This window comes from Osmerus eperlanus, chromosome 16 (genome assembly GCF_963692335.1).
Source record: "Osmerus eperlanus chromosome 16, fOsmEpe2.1, whole genome shotgun sequence".
NCBI lineage: Eukaryota > Metazoa > Chordata > Actinopteri > Osmeriformes > Osmeridae > Osmerus > Osmerus eperlanus.
In genome coordinates this window covers 828,441-844,664 of record NC_085033.1, presented here as the reverse complement: position 1 = coordinate 844,664, position 16,224 = coordinate 828,441, and the positions used below count along the sequence as shown (strand labels likewise).

At 42.0% G+C, this 16,224-nt stretch overlaps 3 protein-coding genes across 3 annotated transcripts; 1 reads left to right on the top strand and 2 right to left on the bottom strand.

Moving 5' to 3' along the window:
- Positions 1-634: 634 nt before the first annotated feature.
- Positions 635-1,778, bottom strand: LOC134035928 (regulator of G-protein signaling protein-like). Its single transcript, XM_062480490.1, has 5 exons — positions 1,669-1,778; positions 1,420-1,565; positions 1,245-1,322; positions 916-982; positions 635-707 (listed from the first exon to the last, which is right to left on the bottom strand). The coding sequence occupies exons 1-5, from the start codon at positions 1,743-1,745 to the stop codon at positions 647-649; spliced, it is 429 nt and encodes a 142-aa protein (XP_062336474.1). The 5' UTR covers positions 1,746-1,778; the 3' UTR covers positions 635-646.
- A 167-nt stretch (positions 1,779-1,945) lies between these two features.
- On the bottom strand, positions 1,946-5,011 carry LOC134036494 (regulator of G-protein signaling protein-like). Its single transcript, XM_062481479.1, has 4 exons — positions 4,907-5,011; positions 4,548-4,677; positions 2,334-2,484; positions 1,946-2,141 (listed from the first exon to the last, which is right to left on the bottom strand). Exons 1-4 carry the CDS (start codon positions 5,009-5,011, stop codon positions 1,946-1,948), a joined length of 582 nt encoding a protein of 193 aa, XP_062337463.1.
- A 4,918-nt stretch (positions 5,012-9,929) lies between these two features.
- On the top strand, positions 9,930-13,751 carry glula (glutamate-ammonia ligase (glutamine synthase) a). The gene is made up of 7 exons (XM_062480806.1): positions 9,930-10,085; positions 10,745-10,929; positions 11,142-11,303; positions 11,382-11,528; positions 11,631-11,758; positions 11,864-12,063; positions 12,192-13,751. Exons 2-7 carry the CDS (start codon positions 10,764-10,766, stop codon positions 12,502-12,504), a joined length of 1,116 nt encoding a protein of 371 aa, XP_062336790.1. The 5' UTR covers positions 9,930-10,085; positions 10,745-10,763; the 3' UTR covers positions 12,505-13,751.
- Positions 13,752-16,224: the final 2,473 nt, after the last annotated feature.

The following is a 16,224-nucleotide window of genomic DNA, read 5'->3' as shown; positions in this document are numbered from 1 at the left end:
CTCATTGTCAACCTTATTAATTATTATTATTAAGGCTGACTGTCAAAGTGAGGTTAGTTGGAAGTTGGGGGCCACCAACAAAAATATATCCGATGAACAGGCAAGGTTTTATGGTGGGGTGGATGGAGAGGAGTGGGTGGCACGCTGAGGATGTGAGCAAGGGATTTGTGTGGCTTGGTAAAATATTTTTTAGAATTACAGTAACATTAGTGCACACAACTTTGCAGAGCAGTATTTACATTTTATATATTTTTATATATTTAAGAGAATGTAACTCATTAAAAAGATTATTCCATTCCAACAATCCACTGCTGTAAAGGACCTGGATTGCATTTAGTGCCTAGTCATTAATTGATCGGTGCTGTCCCCTGCTGACAGAAACAGGGAAGGGATTATGCCATGTGTATGAAGAATGGTCACAGAAATAAATATTTATTTTTTTGAATAGGAGTATGATAAGATCTGCTAGTCTTACTCTTCTCTGATCTTTGGAAGCAAAGATTCTGAGGAGTGTGTCACATCTGAGCTAGGCCGGGTAACTACATGACTGCAGTTTTAGGAAATAGATCGACATATGTCATAATTTTTGGCCATGACTTTCCACACTTTTATTAGTGACATTCACAAGTTCCTATTGTGGGGTGGCTTACCTGGCAAGAGGAGCTAATGGTTTTCTATCCTGATTTGGCTCATTCTGTGAGGGGAATCTAACAAGTGGAAAAACAAATTCAGTGGTGTTGACTTGTACATACTCTGTAGACTGCAAAAAATAACAACATTCAACATATAAAACAGTATACTCCTTATTTTCACAGCAAGGATATACAAAAAAACTAAACTGAACAGTTCAAGAGCAGTTCTGAACTGGTTCTGAACTGAGCAGTGCTTTTGTTGTTCAGTGGTCTGGACACTTACTCAGGCGAGCCAGATGCAAAGCCAGACAACTGCCTCGTCTTTGCTGGGATCAGGATGCTACTGCACACTGCAACACAAAAGCCAAAATCATCACACCAGTTTGACAACAGTAGTATACGGTACTTATACTTTCTTTTGTGGTGTTTTTTTTTAGTTATTTATTGTTTGTTTTTATGGTACTGAGCTGAGAAATATGAATTTGCCTTTGTGGACAATAAAGTATATCTATCTATATTGTACACTCCGCATCATACAGTCGCAATGCAAACATTACTATTCAAGCATGGATAGAATATGGATAGGGATATGGGAGATGGATATGGTCATACCTTTAAGGTCCATTCTGGTTTGAGGGAGGACCAAACTGAGCCCTCTGTGCACTGTAAAGCGGAGGGTGGTAAACTCTTCTGCAGAAGAAGACAACAGACAAGGTTCTATACAGTATCATGAGCCTCCACTGAAACAAAAAACTGTTATCTTGCACCGGGTAAGGAGAACCTGTACCTGCCACAGACATGGTAGTTTGGACCTTGCGATACCAGTCGCTCCCAGAGTTCAAGGGGTGGAGGTAGTCAGGGAGCAGAGTGGTGTCTTCTTTTCTTCCTACTTTTTTTCGAGCCAACCCAGGCGTCACCTTCTGGCTGCAGAACCTAGGTACAAAGAACAGTCAATCATCCTGCTGTATTCGTGTTGTACAGGCTTGAGGGAAAATGCATAAATGATAAATGATCAGCAGAATCATATGGCATTCACTTTTTCCAGCAGAAGATTAGGTTAGGAAAGACAGCCATGACAGCGTCGTGGAACAGTTCTCGGTTCACTATGCCCATGGTAAAGGACTGTTGGATGGACTCTGGTTGTCTCTGTGATGTTGATCTGTGGGAGGAGCCTATTGCAATCACTACCACTCCATATTACTACTGTATGTTGCTTGAAATATTTAGTCTCCATCAAGCATTCATGTGAGCTTTAATGTGACAAACCAGAGAGGTTTTTTTCTCACAAATAACAGGAAATCAAATCTTTGATTTCATTTCATTGAGGTGGATTTGGATGACATTACCCTTCTGAGATCTCTCCCAAACCCTCCGAGTTTGGGAGAGATCTCAGACTTAAGTAACAGCTTCATGATCATGTCTGCTTTCTGATTCAGGGCAGTGTGGTCGTTTTCCCCGTACATCCATGCGGATGCCATCATGGTCCCGGAGTCGGCCATGTTTCTGAAACTAGCATACAGCAGCAGACAAATTGACACACACAATCACAAAATCAGACAAATACATACAAGCATGCACACAAAAGAGTAACATTATCATTAACTAAAGCATCTCACATTAGTGGGTATAAACACTTTGCATTCCATGTCACAGTGATAACAAACTCTCTTGATATTCCTTAAAACAAACTTCTGGTCACACCTTTCAGTCTCCTGGTAGAACGACAGGTCGTTGACCAGGAAGTCCACTATCAACAGCTTGTTGTTGATGACGCGCCTCTTCAGGTAAGACAAGTCTCCATCCTCGACACTCAGGCCAACGGATTCAATCTTTCCCATAGATGAAATGTACCCTGAAACAGTTGCGGAGCCAGAGGGGTGGCCAGGGTGGCACTGGACCCCCCTGATATCGGACTGGCCACCCCAGGTGCCACCCCAAAATGTCATTCACTATCCCTGGCAATTGGATACTGATTGACATTCAATTTATCTTGTTAAAAGAAGCGTTTCTTTTGACATCTGGCAGCGCATTTTTTCAATCGAGGATATTTCCACAGTTCACCAGTCAAATCACTACGCCAGCGTCTGATACAGCGCCAGCGACGGAAGACAAGAGCATCATATTACAGTTATCGTTTTAAGGTTTAGCATTGGGGTTGAGGCTTCCTGAACAAAATGTTATGAAAGTTGAGTTGCTGGGCCGCAGAGCCATAGAAAAAGATGCATATTGGCAATTTGGTTCCATAACAGATTCAGATAAGAGAAAGATGTCTCTGTTTTTGTTTAGCACTTAGCACTACCTTAGTAGCTAACAGCGTAGTTGTCGTGCTGTGGTGTAGTTGATTCAATTTCGTTTTTTTCATTTTCATTTATATAGCACACTTTTAAAACAACAACAGTATCATTTAGCCATTTGAAATATATTGTAATGACCTGACCAGGTCAGAAAGTAACAATCGTCCAGGCATAAGATGAAGTTCCCGAATTGACGTTTATTAACCACAGGGTACACAGGCTACTAGTAAGCCAAACAGCTGTTTGGTCCTAGCCCACGCTAAATAAAAGAAAGGTAGCCCACAAAACAATAGGGACCGTCTCTTGTGAAACCCAGACGTAACAGAAAGAACCTGGTCTTAACTTCGAATGCGCCAACCCCCCTCCATGCCCCTTCGCCAACCACCAAGATGCCCGGCATCCTAACATTCCGGGCATCCCCATGATTGGCAGACAGCAGGTTGATTGGCATGTCGGACCCCGCGAAAACTACTGGTAAACAACCAACTAACAGCCTAACATATAACACACGTCTTTCTGTGTGGGTCGCTACACTATTTTTGTACCTTAACTGCTAAGATTCCTTGATGAGATGCTTTATCAATCTATTAACGTTACAAAAGATTTACACTGCAGTCAGATAGCTACCCTGTTTGCTATTCTATAATGCCTGTTTGAAATACGTATTTCAGAGTAGGGCTAGCCATGATCTAGTAACTTAAAGGCTGGTAGTTGATTGAAGATAATAATAGGGATATGTTTAAGATTGAGATTGGACTCAAATGTGGGTAATTGGATGTGTAGACCTACATGTTATTTTTGCTTAGGGTTCAATTCAAACATTAAAAGAAAGGGTGAGATAGCAGACTTCTTCAAAAAGCTGAGCAAACAGGATCAGGTGGAAATAGGCCCAGTCCTTGCACCAGCCCAAGACGTCAGAGCAGCTCCCTCCCCGAGGCTACAGGCACAAGGTCACAGCATACTAGGCAGTCAGTCACATGCCAAGTTTAGCTTGTGTTTGTAGGCCACACATGTAAGCCTACACAAAAGTTTTTTTCCGATTAAGCCTCACTTCAAAATGTTGGTGTTGATTCATGAGTGTTCTTGTTTTGATGGCTGTGGCATTTATTGTGTGAGTATACACTAATAGTTATGTTTTAATGTAAAAGAAGGATCTAACCTCTAACCTGGTTAGACCCAGAGTATATATTCATGAAAACAGACTGACCAAAGTCTCTCCAGTTTGTGAGTAGCCTACAGTACAGTGTGTAAGAAAGAAATGAGTTGCAATTCAGATGTACAAACACAGTGTATTCATAGTAAATGTAGAATTTGATTAAAGTAACCCTAGTGGACCATACTAGGCCACACTGAAGAATTCAGGCTTAAGTGAATTTGAACTTCTATTTCTCATCAGCAATCATATTATTAATTTACACTGCTTAGATGCCAGGCTAAGGTTACACACACATTTTCAATCTTGGTCTGTGGACCCCCTGAAGTAGCCCTGGCCACCCCTTGGAAACCCCATGTATAAAAGTCTGGTTCCGCCACTGCCCTGAAATCACCCAAAAAATGACAGCATAGGTGACAAGGAGATTTTTGAAAGATATCAAACAACAACAATGACAGAACCACTCACTGCAGGAGAAGTCATGCCAGTTAAGTCGGAGGTAGGCCTCAAAATTGCTCCTGATCAATATGTCTTTCATGGCGGTCTGGAATTTACAGATGCTTTTGATGAACCTGCAGAAAATGCCCACCATATTTTTCTAGATAAGAACAAAATATAAGAAGTTATTTTGTGGGACTCTCTTTCTCTTGATAGTTATACAGTGGCACAACAACTACATCATAGTAAGATTTGTAACACACAAAAGACCTACATAGTGATTAACAGCCATTAGCTCATCATTTGGGCAGAGTTATCACACTCACATATATTTCAGAACAGAAGGTTAGAGCAGCTTGCAAGGTGCCATGTAATGGGACATGACTCACCATTTTGTCAGTGATTATGGCGGTGCGAACTGTAGTGCCGGCAACAACATCAGCACATGGAGGAAATGTGTCCTGGTACTTCTTAAACCTGAAGGTACAAACCATTCAGAGCCCATAATGAATTGTGAAATCTTTTGTTTTGTTCTGACGATAAAGCACAACATGGGACGCATAGAAAATGAAAATGTGGACTTTGTACAGCAGTATTGGATTCACAAAAAAACATGTTTGCTTCACAAAAGAACATCTGCATATTTTGTACATGTGAGTATTGAACCAGCTACACACAGCAAAAAAAAAACAAAAGTGGAGAGTGTACACGTAACCATTTACTGGACTAAGCAAAAGTCGGCGTCGTCGTCATCTGCCGCTTGTCCGTGGGTCAGGTCGCGGGGGCAGCAACCTAAGCAGGGAGGCCCAGACTTCCCTCTCCCCGGCCACTTCCACCAGCTCTTCCTGGGGGACCACGAGGCGTTCCCAGGCCAGCCGAGAGACATAGTCTAAGCAAAAGTTAAAAATAATAAGTTCAAACTTGAGTCCAAAATCAAGTCTATTGACACCTGAGTTGAATGCATTAAACAACATCAATAGTTTTTGTCAATGGTCAGTACCATTTGATCTCCAGGGATTTGATGACTAGGTCCTGAGCAGCGAAGAGTATTTCTGGGGAAACATCTTTCATCTTGCAGATCTGGGAGATCAGGTCGGCAGAGCACTGCAGGTATTCCTCTAAACAGGCAGGCAGACTGACTGATAGACCCAAGAGGCAAACACGGGTCACATCGCGAAGCTTGTCAACCTCCTAGTAGAAAATGATGGCGCCGTGGGCGTCATGAGACTGTAGGTAACACTTGAAGAACTCCAGGTTGGTGGCATTTTTCAGCACCTCACTTAGAATCCTTTGGGAATACCAAACACAGAAAAAAACATATATACTCAATGGCTGCTGTAGTAAGTTGTGTAAGAACTAGCGAAGCCTACAACATCTTGACTGTGTAGAGATGAAAATCAAGAAATAGAAACACCTTGGTCTACTAGAGTTCCTGACATAGGTGTGGTCTCTCTTCATCAGTGTAAATGGGATCTGTTTGGCAGGGGCTAAGCTGAACACTACTAGCTTGTCATCTAACAGGTGCAGTAAATAATGCAAAATATCCCAAACGAAAAAAACATCAAAAAAGCATACAAATTGCGGGAAAACACAGTTCTTTACCATTACTGTTATGGAAAAACACCTAGAAAACCGAGATTACATTTTTTTCTGAGACTATTTTCCTTTATCATGTTAACTCAGAAACACAACTATTGTTACTTTTGCTAGCCTTGTCTTATCTTTTAAAGGTTTCCAGTCAAAGTACAGCCTGTAGGTTTTACTGATCTCTTCCACAGCCAGCTTGGGGTACTTCTGACCCAGTGTCTCAAAAGGCAGGTCATAACGGTCTAAATAAAGAAGTCAGCTAGTAAGAGGACAGTTCTCCCATTTTCAAAACATCCTAGTCAGACGCACTATTTTATTTATTTTTTTACCATTTAGAAACATGCACCTAGTTCTACAAAATTGTGGTTTGTTCTTATTTGTGTTCATATTATCTTAGTCAAACCCACGTTCCAAGGTATCTTAGTCAATGATATTCATAGTGACATTGGTTAAGTGTGTCCCCTACTGGTCTTCTTGTAGTGTAGGTGGATGGAGCCTCCTCCTCTCAGGTCCTCCAAAGGCAGCAGCGCCCAAGTCTCCTCTGAGAGTGGTTCCACACACCCAAGGCTGTAGCAGGCCTGGCACAGTGCCAGAACCTCCCTCATCCTCTTCATTTGTTGCTCTGGAGAGTCGGGCCCACCAGGTGGTGCCATGGATCCACAGCTGACCATCCCCTTCATCTTTGTCTGACTGAACTGAGAAACCATGTGAAAAGAGGGACTGATAAGAATCTAAGTATTTACTATAAGACAGGCTCAAATGTCTGTTCAGGTCTGGTTACCAGATAAAACAGAAGATGTTTGTCTTCGTCGTCCAGAAATGCATTGTAGCTGGGAGCCAAAATCTACAGTCCAATGTGGAGTCCAATGGAGAATTCAATTCAGGGCCAAAAAGGTATGGGGGTGAGTCCATAACAACAATTACAACTGTATTTTACATGTTGTCATGCTATCAATTGTGTTATTACATAATTTTTGTTGTGCTAATGCACCCACCTGGCATAATTTCTGCTTGGCCGCATAGATCCAGGGCATCACATTTCCAGATGGGAGAAGGCTTATGAGGTGCGTAAAAGTGGATTTTGACAGAAAAGTGTTGCACTTATCTCTGGTCCCTGGCCCTTAGAAACACCTCATAGGGGCCCCCGGCCAGGGCGTCAGCGGACAGGGCCAGAGAGAGGTGCTCGTTGCAGGCCTGGCCACAGACTGGGGTTGGTGGGGGCGGAGGAGGGGGAAGAGGGGTGGTACTGACGATGGACGGGAGTTGGCAGATGGGCGTTTGCATGCAAGCGTGAGGGGGGATGAAATCACCTTCCTCTTCCAGACTAGACAGGTGACCTTCCCTAGAGACGCTGATCTTTTGGCCTTCGTGGACCTCTTGATCTGACCCTGCCTCCTTTCCCTGGCCACCCCTTTGCTGTCACCGTTGACTATGATCTCCTCATAGCCACTGCCACAGTTCTGGCTCATTGGTACTCCTACATGTCCCAATTCTTCTCCCACTACCGGGCCTCTGCAGGGTCCTCCACAGAACCCTCTTCCTGACCTTAGAACAGTAGGTCCTGTCAATTGTTGGGCCAACCGGTGGTTCTAAGATCAAACTCCAGCTGGATGGATCAGGAGGGTGCATGCTGTCCACCAAGGTGAGGCGAGACGCCACATTCTCATACTCTCTAGCAATGGAATCACAGTCCTTCAACCTGCTAATGGCTGCCTTGGAGGCAGATAGGTACTGGGGCAGCCAGTAGGTCTGGAGGCGGTATAGAGCTTTACACCTCATCTCAGCCAGGATCTGTTCTTTACTCTCTGCAGGTTTGCTGCCAGATAATATCTTCAATAACCCATCTGTTTTGCACAACAATCCTCTGGGTCTCATCCTGCCAGTCAGTTTGCATCAGCCTCTCCACCCTCACAGAGAAGGTTAAAAGTTCCTCACCTTTCCATGCACACACACATGCACAAACTCAGTTAGCGGATGAACATCACTGTGTTATAGCAAATTGAATAGCTCCAAGCTGTGTCTGAGTGTGTGAGCAATAACACCCACCACGAGTGCCTTGATAAATGAGCAGAAGCGCCTCATGCCTCACACACTGCCCAAACATCTCTTCAGCAGTGCAAGGGTCCACTTTAACACCTCTGAGAGCATCAACAGTGGTAACAAATAGTAAAGTCCGCCAATATCTTTGTTATCACTATGATTATACTATACAGTGTGGATCTGTATGTTTACCATGAAGGGAGTGATTGCATTTTCAGATACTGTGTAATAAGCTCCTTGGCAGTGACAATGTGCTATCTAATCAATAATTTGAGTGGCTAAACAATCTTTTCTGATGCAGTCATTGTTGTTTTTTGCATACAATTGTACCATAATCTGTATTTGCTACAGTAACACAGTTAGCTGCTAAATCTTTAGGCATTACCTTTTGCTTGACGTGAAGAAAACCACAATAATTATTTGCATAGAAAGTAGTAGTAACAGATTTCACTCTGTCAGAAGTAAACAATGTGCTCTCATTCACTCAAAGAAATTACCCTTTCTTGCACCCTACAAAGTAAATAACAAGAACATAAGCAGCCCACAGTTGAGTCACTTTGTCAGCCTGTCCTAAACCATCTTGGTTGTATTGGGTATTATTCTAAATAGTTAGCCACTGAGAGTTGATTAATTGATTAACAATAGTTTATTTACCTTGCAGTATGGGATTTCAGGGCACATGTGCCATTGGTTCTCTTTTAAATTGTAAAGGGGAATTTGCCCAAACACTTTCACCAAGAAAAAAGTGAAGATTGCAATTTTGAGAGTTCTCAGAATTTTTTTTTTTTTTAATACTCTGAATGAGGTTTGTGGTACAGGTGCCCACATACTGGTAAATTTAGAAATGTGTTGAAGAAATCCACAAAAACGTCGTCGGTTAAAAGATCCGCAAGCGTTCTATCTAGTGAATAGACAACAGAAAAACACGTGTTAATCTTATGTCATCTTTAACACACGGATTACGGATGAAGTACATGCTGCAGTTCCCATTTATCTGTTCTTCGTGTCATTTCATCTCATTGAAAATTGTTTTTTTTACATTAAAGACTGAAGCATTGATATTAAAGGCAACGCTTGTCGGTTTTAAATGTATTTTACCAAAACTGTTAGCAATATAAATTCTAAAAATTACGTCATAGACATCGAGATCTTTTTGAGTGACTGTCGAACGCTGAGAACCAGGCCATGTCGGCATTCATTCTCACCTATAATAAAGGACTTAAAACACATCAAGACCAAAATGCCATCCTCGAAATAATGTGGGTTTACAGTGTACAATCCATGTATGGATGTCACAATTCTACATATATCCAATCGAAATATTACTAGGCTACTATTATAGGCTACTACGTAATTCACATATCATATGAGAAACATCTCGTGAGAAAATGGCCTGAGACTTATTCATTAGGCTAGTGTTTACTACCTATAGCGCTATGTGCATGTCTTGTAATTGGCCTATATAACCACATGGCGGAGTTTAGAGCTTTGTTCCATCATTAGAATCATTGTCAATGCTTTATGTTCAATGTTTATTTGATCCGTGTTATGCGGCCTGCCGACCTCATATATTAGACAATCAATACATCAAGTATATACAGCAACTTTTACCTGCTTCCTCTACTGTGACTGAATAAGATAGTGGTCATACACAAGTGACACGCAGTGCTTTTCAGCCAAGAGCTACTAGAGGGCGTTGCTCTTTGGTTTTCACTCCATCCAATGATCGTGCTCCATGAGCTTTCAATCACCTTGGAATAAACAGATAGTGTTTTCTCTGACCAATCAAAGATGCCTTGGTCCAGCTCCTCTTGTTATAAATGTGACTGTAACGAGCATTTGAGATTCGGAGAATGAGAGAACAACTATCGGAACATCTATTCACAACAAATTCGACCTGCCAGTCCTAAAGCTCCTATTTGAATTATCGCGTCTCTTCAGGTAGGCTATGATTTCGTTTTCATGGTTTACAGTTCGATAATAGTTTCCAAGCTACTTTTCCTTTATCTGCTGCAGCGGACCCTCGAGACTAGTGAATTAGTTCAATTTTGATTATAATAAGTAGTTTGACTGTTTTGCATTCATTGAGCTTCATTGTCATCTCTGCGTTTTGGTGCGTTCCTGTTTGTTAGAGAGTTAGTGGTAGTAGTTAGGTTAAGGTTAAGTTAGTGTATGGTGATGTAATACAATTATATTTGTAACCATGACTACAGTTGGTAAGCTGTGAGGGGAGCCTTGTCAAACAGCAGTGTTTAGAAGTTCAGTGTGAACGTTTTTTTGTATTTAATTTAGAAAGGTTCGGAAACCGCAAAGTAATTGCTACCAGGATTGTTGCGTGTAGCATTGTAATTATTGCTACTATCTGGCAAAATTGGGTTATTCAACATAAGACGTTTAGTGCACGGCTTGCACCTTGACATTAACTTAACCCAAAATTCCGAGGTACAATAGCAATTTCCTTCTGAATCCTTTTATTCGTTCTGGAATATAGAACAATGGTTTGCTTTGTTTTTGAACACGCGCTTACGCAACATGTGCTTCTTTACTGAATCGGGTCGGCCTGATGGAGACTCATGCCTGTTGTCGTTTTCATTCCCCAGGTGTCTTATAATAAATAAGATGGCAACGTCTGATAGTTCCGGCCTGAGTAAAGCTGTAAAACAGCAGTACATGGATCTCCCTCAGGGAGACAAAGTGCAAGCCATGTACATTTGGATAGATGGAACAGGGGAAGGACTCCGCTGTAAGACGAGAACGCTTGATTCGGAGCCCAAAAGCATCGAAGGTAAGCAAAGTGTATATATACATTCATTGTTAAAAATGTTCCCCATGATTGTGGTTTAGTTTGTATGTAGTGGAAAATTTTAACATTTGCAACCTTTTGCAAATGTGGGCGGGTAGAACATTATGTTTGCTTTGTTCAGCCATTTTTGTATTTCCAGCCACTGTTTTTCTGCCCATTCACCAAGAGTAACCTTTCCTTCCTTTGCTCTATAGAGCTGCCAGAGTGGAACTTTGATGGCTCCAGTACATACCAGTCTGAGGGATCCAACAGTGATATGTATTTGATTCCCTCTGCAATGTTTCGTGATCCATTCCGCAAAGACCCCAACAAGCTGGTCCTGTGTGAAGTGCTGAAGTACAACCGAAAGCCTGCAGGTAAAGCTGGACTTCTAGATGAGTGGCTGCCTTTGTTAAGATATTGTTTGGTGATAACAAGGTGACATTTCTGCACAGAAACCAATCTCCGCTTGACATGTAAGAAAATCATGGATATGGTGGAGAACCAGCACCCGTGGTTTGGCATGGAGCAGGAGTATACTATTCTGGGCACAGATGGACACCCTTTTGGCTGGCCTTCCAATGGCTTCCCTGGGCCACAAGGCAAGGACCTTCTCATTGGCATTAATGTGGTAACCATAACTGAAGAGTCTGGTTGAATATAGGTCATGAATTGCATTGTAACTATGTATTCTATGTGTCTAGGACCTTACTACTGTGGTGTGGGGGCAGACAAGGCCTATGGCAGAGACATCGTAGAGGCTCACTATAGAGCCTGTCTTTATGCTGGGGTCCAGATTTGTGGCACGAATGCAGAAGTCATGCCTGCACAGGTAAAGTAAAAGCCTGGTCACAGCCTTGTATGCATGCTTTCTTTTTAAAGGATTTGACATGGGAGTTTCCAATGGCCAATACTTAAAAAAACGTTGTCTTTTCAGTGGGAATTCCAGGTTGGACCTTCTGAAGGCATCAATATGGGGGACCACTTGTGGGTTGCCCGCTTCATCCTGCACCGTGTCTGTGAAGACTTTGGCGTGGTTGCCTCATTTGATCCCAAACCCATCTCTGGGAACTGGAACGGTGCTGGATGCCACACCAACTTTAGCACCAAGGAGATGAGGGAAGATGGAGGTCTGAAGTGAGTGTTTGCACAACACTTGATGATAAGCAGGAATCTGTGGCCTGCAGTTCCTTAGCAACCAATCGATATTTTACACTAAGCATTTGGCTTTGGCTACATTGATTAAACCTTTCTTCTGTGTTTAGGGCCATTGAGGACTCCATTGAAAAGCTAGGGAAAAGGCATCACTATCACATCCGTGCTTATGATCCCAAGGGGGGTCTGGACAATGCCCGCCGCCTCACCGGCCACCACGAGACCTCCAACATCCACGAGTTCTCTGCTGGTGTGGCAAACAGGGGTGCCAGCATCCGTATCCCTCGCATGGTAGGCCAGGAAAAGAAGGGCTACTTTGAGGACCGCCGCCCCTCGGCTAACTGCGACCCATACGCAGTGACCGAAGCTCTAATCCGTACCTGTTTGCTCAGCGAAGAGGGAGACGAGCCTGTGGACTACTAGGCACCACACAATCCCTCTGGACTGCATCTCACCCCCCCCCCCCCCCAACCCTTATCAGTTGAAAAGTCAAAACTAGTACTGTATTTGTCATTTCTTTTGCTCCATTGAAATGAGTTTAACCTGCATTTCTGAATAGATTAAAGTTGACTGGTCAACTTTACCGCAAATATCTAAAGTTTGGTCTTAACCTTGAGATAGTTGAGGGTATGGTGTTTGCAGGGTATGTCTCTCCCTGACTTGCATTTAAGTGCAGAGCTGATTTGTAACATGGTTTTGATGATAATGCCCCCTTTTGTTTGTCATCATGACTAAAGCACATAATGGACTGAAGAGTAGTGCTGCTAGGGCTGAGTGGCATGTGTAATTTCTTAATAAATCTACAGCTAGTTGGTGTACGTATGTTGACCTGCCTTTTAGACTTGTTTTCAATGTTACTAACTGTTGTTTAATAGGATGTGTGGTTTATAAATGGCTACATGTTTGATGTACTTTGCAGATTTTACACACTGGTTCATGTTATATGGTACTCTCTGTAGATTTGAGTCCCAACTATTGTCGGTCTGTCGAATGCTATTTGTAGAATCCATGCAAGGCTCATGAAGGAGTTTTATCCTTTTGTCAACTACTCTGAAATTGGTAAAACCCCGAATTTACTGGACCTGGTGTTTTTTTTTTTTTTTACATTTAAACTTTATTTTGACCACAATTTGACTTGTTTAGTTTCTTGTCACAAGTAATTTTGATAAGGCAAGAAGTATGTATTCTTGAACCCAAAAAGGAATTCAAGTAAATCAATCTTATTTTAACCACTTTTCTAGCAAGAACACAACAATCATAAATAAGAGCATACTTTTACTTATGGGAGATGAACACACACACATATGCTTGAGTGTCCATACGATGTAACTTTGTCTGCATCATCCCCTCCCAGGAGAGCGATGTGTTCTGCATGTTTTTATTGGGGTTCTCTGCAGAGAACCTTGTGGATGGGGAGAACATGTAAACTCCATGCCAAAAGGCTCAGGAGACCTCACCTGAGAATCGACAGGCCCCAAATGGGATTCAAACCTTACATACTGCTGCAAAATCACTGGGTCTTCAATATTGGGATGTAGGCATTCAGAAAGGAACAGTCTCATCCCCTGTTTACGTGAAGTGAATGGTGGTAGAAACATAGCATTGACTATAGCTGAGTGTTTTGATCTGACATGTTTCCATAAAGCATTTTGAGGAAGTATCCAGCTGAACTTGTCTGCATGTGTTTATTTCTCTGCCCAAATATGTCAGTTTGCTTAAAGTAACAGACAACTGTCATTGGCTTTGGAACAGGAAAAAGGTCTGAATCAGTTGTTTCAAATCAAAAGATTTACTCTGCTTAAAGCTGTGTGTATGGTACTATTTATGACTGGGGGGGTGGGGGAGTCTTCCCTAAATAAGTTATTGTAAGATCACTGATCGGACCGGTGTTACGTAGATGTGTACAGAAACTCAGTTTGTGGAACGCTACTATGTCTTTGCAAGCCTACAGCCTGGGTAAAAGCATATCCCAAGTGCCATCCCAAAACCCTTTTGCCTCTGAATATCATAAACAAGTCCACAGAATGTGAAAGGGAGTCAAAATAGCTCAAAGGGCGTATTAAAAACAGAACATTTACTTCTCCCCACCCCTTTTTCTCTGGAAGTGTGGAACATTGCGTGTCTATTTGCTATGGAATATGCAAGACCAACACGTTTGTTATTGGACCTTTCACCTACTTCCCATTTTCCTTTACAACTGAAAAGTTGCATTGCTCACTGATTGGCTCAATGAAAGGCAACCTATCCAATCATAAACTACATGGCATGTTGTAGGTGTACTTAGCAGAAAAGTGGCCTGGCAGAAGCCTTGGACATGTACTTTTATTTTGTGTTGTTAACTCTACCTTTTTTACTCTTTGGGAGGGGGGAAGGGGTGGAAATCTAAAAATAGCTCTTCACACTATTAACTGCTATTGAGGCTCACAGCATTTAATTGCAATGTAAGTCCTCAACTCAGTCTTCTGGATCAAACTTTAAAAAGTATAAACTTTAACCTTTCTGTCTGGTTTCAGGAGGCAACATGGTTATTCATTGTTTTTGATTCTCCGGTCAAATCTAAACTAAGCCTCCAACTACACAATAAACAAATCTTACATGGGTTTTAAATAAGTACAGCCTGTTATTTAGCCTACTTGTAAGTGTGAGGCACAGCATTGGCCAAGTATTTAACTAAACTGAGTACAAGTGTCATACATTAGTTGAAAGCAGTATAGGACATAAGTAAAAATATTTGTTTTCTACCTTTTACATTTATTTGTAATGTTGAAATAAACCAAGGCTATCAGGGAAATTAACAACTTCTAGGCATCTAAAATAGGAGACAAAATGATGTAGGAAATACACACAAAATTAATATTCTTGTTTGTGCGTATATCTGTGATGTGTGTGGTGGGTGGGGTTCCATATGTGCTATGAGTAAACGACACATTTCTGTTTACAATGTCAGTAACATCCTTGGACGATAGCCTGCCTTCACTAATCATGTGCCTGTACCACTTTACCCCTCTTTTAGAGCTCCATTATGATCACAACTTGCATGTATAATCCAAGGAAGCACTCAGGCTGGGAAGCCAGAGCAGTGGGGACACCCCAGACAAAGGATGGGGAGGGATGCTGCTCAGTTGCCATAGCGACCACCGGAATGTACAGGCTCGACCAAGTTGATTCCTGTTAGGGGGGGGGTGTTATGTAAAGAGGAAAAAAATGAAATCAGGTCTTACAAATACAGCTGTATAGTGCTCCCCCCACACCCGGGCAATTACCATCTTTAAGATATCAGTCACGCAGTCATACCATCACACTATGAATGCAGTCAGGAAATGTGTTTTGTGTCAATTCACAGAGCAATTAACTGGTATTTCAGTGTGCACTAAAGTCTACAGTAAACAGCACATTGTTTTATTCCGCATACAACAGGGGCAACTGACCAGTTAGTGGGAGGCTCTGACCCCTCTGTATGTCTTAATGCTTCTTGCTTTGGCTCTTTAGTTGTGTAACAGACACAATTCAATCCATTTCAATCCAGTATCTCAAACAGTAGCTCTTCCTCTGATCTGTGCATCAATGAAATATGGATGAGTAGATGGATGGACAGATTATTTCATAAATGGATAATAATCTCAAGAAAGAGCAGGAGAACTTGGTACATATATATCACATTTCATAAGAACATTGCCATTGCAAATGTTAGGATTCTGCATAGGTAAGTCTTGTAGATATGGGTCTGCATTCTGGGGGTCACGTCAGGGTGAAATCTTAAAAATGAAAAGGGCTGTGTGGATTTGAGGGTGTTGAGAGATGGATAAGCTGTGTTCTGCATATAGATCACTCTGAAGGACAAGACACTATCCTACATCTGTCTAAGCTTGGCTCAAGAAGAAGATAAAAACCAGACTTGTATGCCTTTTTATGACTGGGAGATGTTGTTTATTTACAAAGCCCTACACACAAACACACACACACACTGGTCACACCCACGTGGTCTTGCATGTGAGCACATTCAGTCAAGCATGCTCACATGAGAATCCAGCAATACATGTGCAAGCACATGCATGTGAACATGGGCAGAGATAAAGAAGATTGCATGTTTACTGTGGACACACATCCATACAAATTAACATGGTTCATAGGCAGGGACTGTAG

What these genes read in the sequence shown, in the direction of transcription:
- glula (XM_062480806.1), top strand. Translation starts at nt 10,764, where the DNA reads ATGGCAACGTCTGATAGTTCCGGCCTGAGTAAAGCTGTAAAACAGCAG. An exon ending in GGAGCCCAAAAGCATCGAAG is followed by an intron (nt 10,930 to 11,141) that starts GTAAGCAAAGTG and finishes TTTGCTCTATAG; the next exon opens with AGCTGCCAGAGTGGAACTTT. An exon ending in CAGAAGTCATGCCTGCACAG is followed by an intron (nt 11,759 to 11,863) that starts GTAAAGTAAAAG and finishes TTGTCTTTTCAG; the next exon opens with TGGGAATTCCAGGTTGGACC.
- LOC134036494 (XM_062481479.1), bottom strand. Translation starts at nt 5,011, where the DNA reads ATGGTTTGTACCTTCAGGTTTAAGAAGTACCAGGACACATTTCCTCCA. An exon ending in CCATAATCACTGACAAAATG is followed by an intron (nt 4,678 to 4,906) that starts GTGAGTCATGTC and finishes GTTCTTATCTAG; the next exon opens with AAAAATATGGTGGGCATTTT. An exon ending in TTCTACCAGGAGACTGAAAG is followed by an intron (nt 2,142 to 2,333) that starts GTGTGACCAGAA and finishes GCTGTATGCTAG; the next exon opens with TTTCAGAAACATGGCCGACT.
- LOC134035928 (XM_062480490.1), bottom strand. Translation starts at nt 1,745, where the DNA reads ATGGGCATAGTGAACCGAGAACTGTTCCACGACGCTGTCATGGCTGTC. An exon ending in AACTACCATGTCTGTGGCAG is followed by an intron (nt 1,323 to 1,419) that starts GTACAGGTTCTC and finishes CTTCTTCTGCAG; the next exon opens with AAGAGTTTACCACCCTCCGC. An exon ending in TTTGCATCTGGCTCGCCTGA is followed by an intron (nt 708 to 915) that starts GTAAGTGTCCAG and finishes TCCACTTGTTAG; the next exon opens with ATTCCCCTCACAGAATGAGC.